At 74.6% G+C, this 295-nt stretch overlaps 1 protein-coding gene across 1 annotated transcript in view; it reads left to right on the top strand.

The window, feature by feature from the left end:
* Positions 1-49: 49 nt before the first annotated feature.
* Positions 50-295, top strand: part of DACH2 (dachshund family transcription factor 2) — a 642364-nt gene continuing 642118 nt past the window's right edge. The window contains exon 1 of the mRNA XM_019521377.1: positions 50-295. This exon is cut by the window's right edge and continues 1 nt beyond it. Coding sequence (XP_019376922.1) covers positions 127-295 — 169 coding nt within the window. The 5' untranslated portion in view covers positions 50-126.

The raw sequence follows: 295 nt of genomic DNA, 5'->3' as shown, positions 1-295 counted from the left end.
GGCTGCCTCTGCGCGTGTGAGGGAGGAGGGCGGGAGCCGGGCTGTGTTTGGCTGAGTGTTGCGAACAGTTGCGGGAGCGCGTGAGGCGGGAGCTGCCGCGCCGGCACCGGCCGAGGCAGAGTGGCCATGGCCGTGTCCGCGCCGCCCGTCATCTCCGCGGCGTCCGGCGGCAGCGGAGGCAGCGGCGCGGGGGGCTTGTTCCGGGCCGAGCCCCTGTACTCGCCCAGCCCCGCCGAGTCGCCCCGGCTCGCCAACAGTCTCATCAACACTTTCATCTCGGCGGGCGGCGGCGGGG

Source organism: Gavialis gangeticus, unplaced genomic scaffold (genome assembly GCF_001723915.1).
Source record: "Gavialis gangeticus isolate Ggan-Ray unplaced genomic scaffold, GavGan_comp1, whole genome shotgun sequence".
Classification (NCBI taxonomy): Eukaryota; Metazoa; Chordata; order Crocodylia; family Gavialidae; genus Gavialis; species Gavialis gangeticus.
The sequence above is the reverse complement of the archived record's forward strand: the minus strand, read 5'-3'. Positions and strand labels throughout refer to the sequence as shown.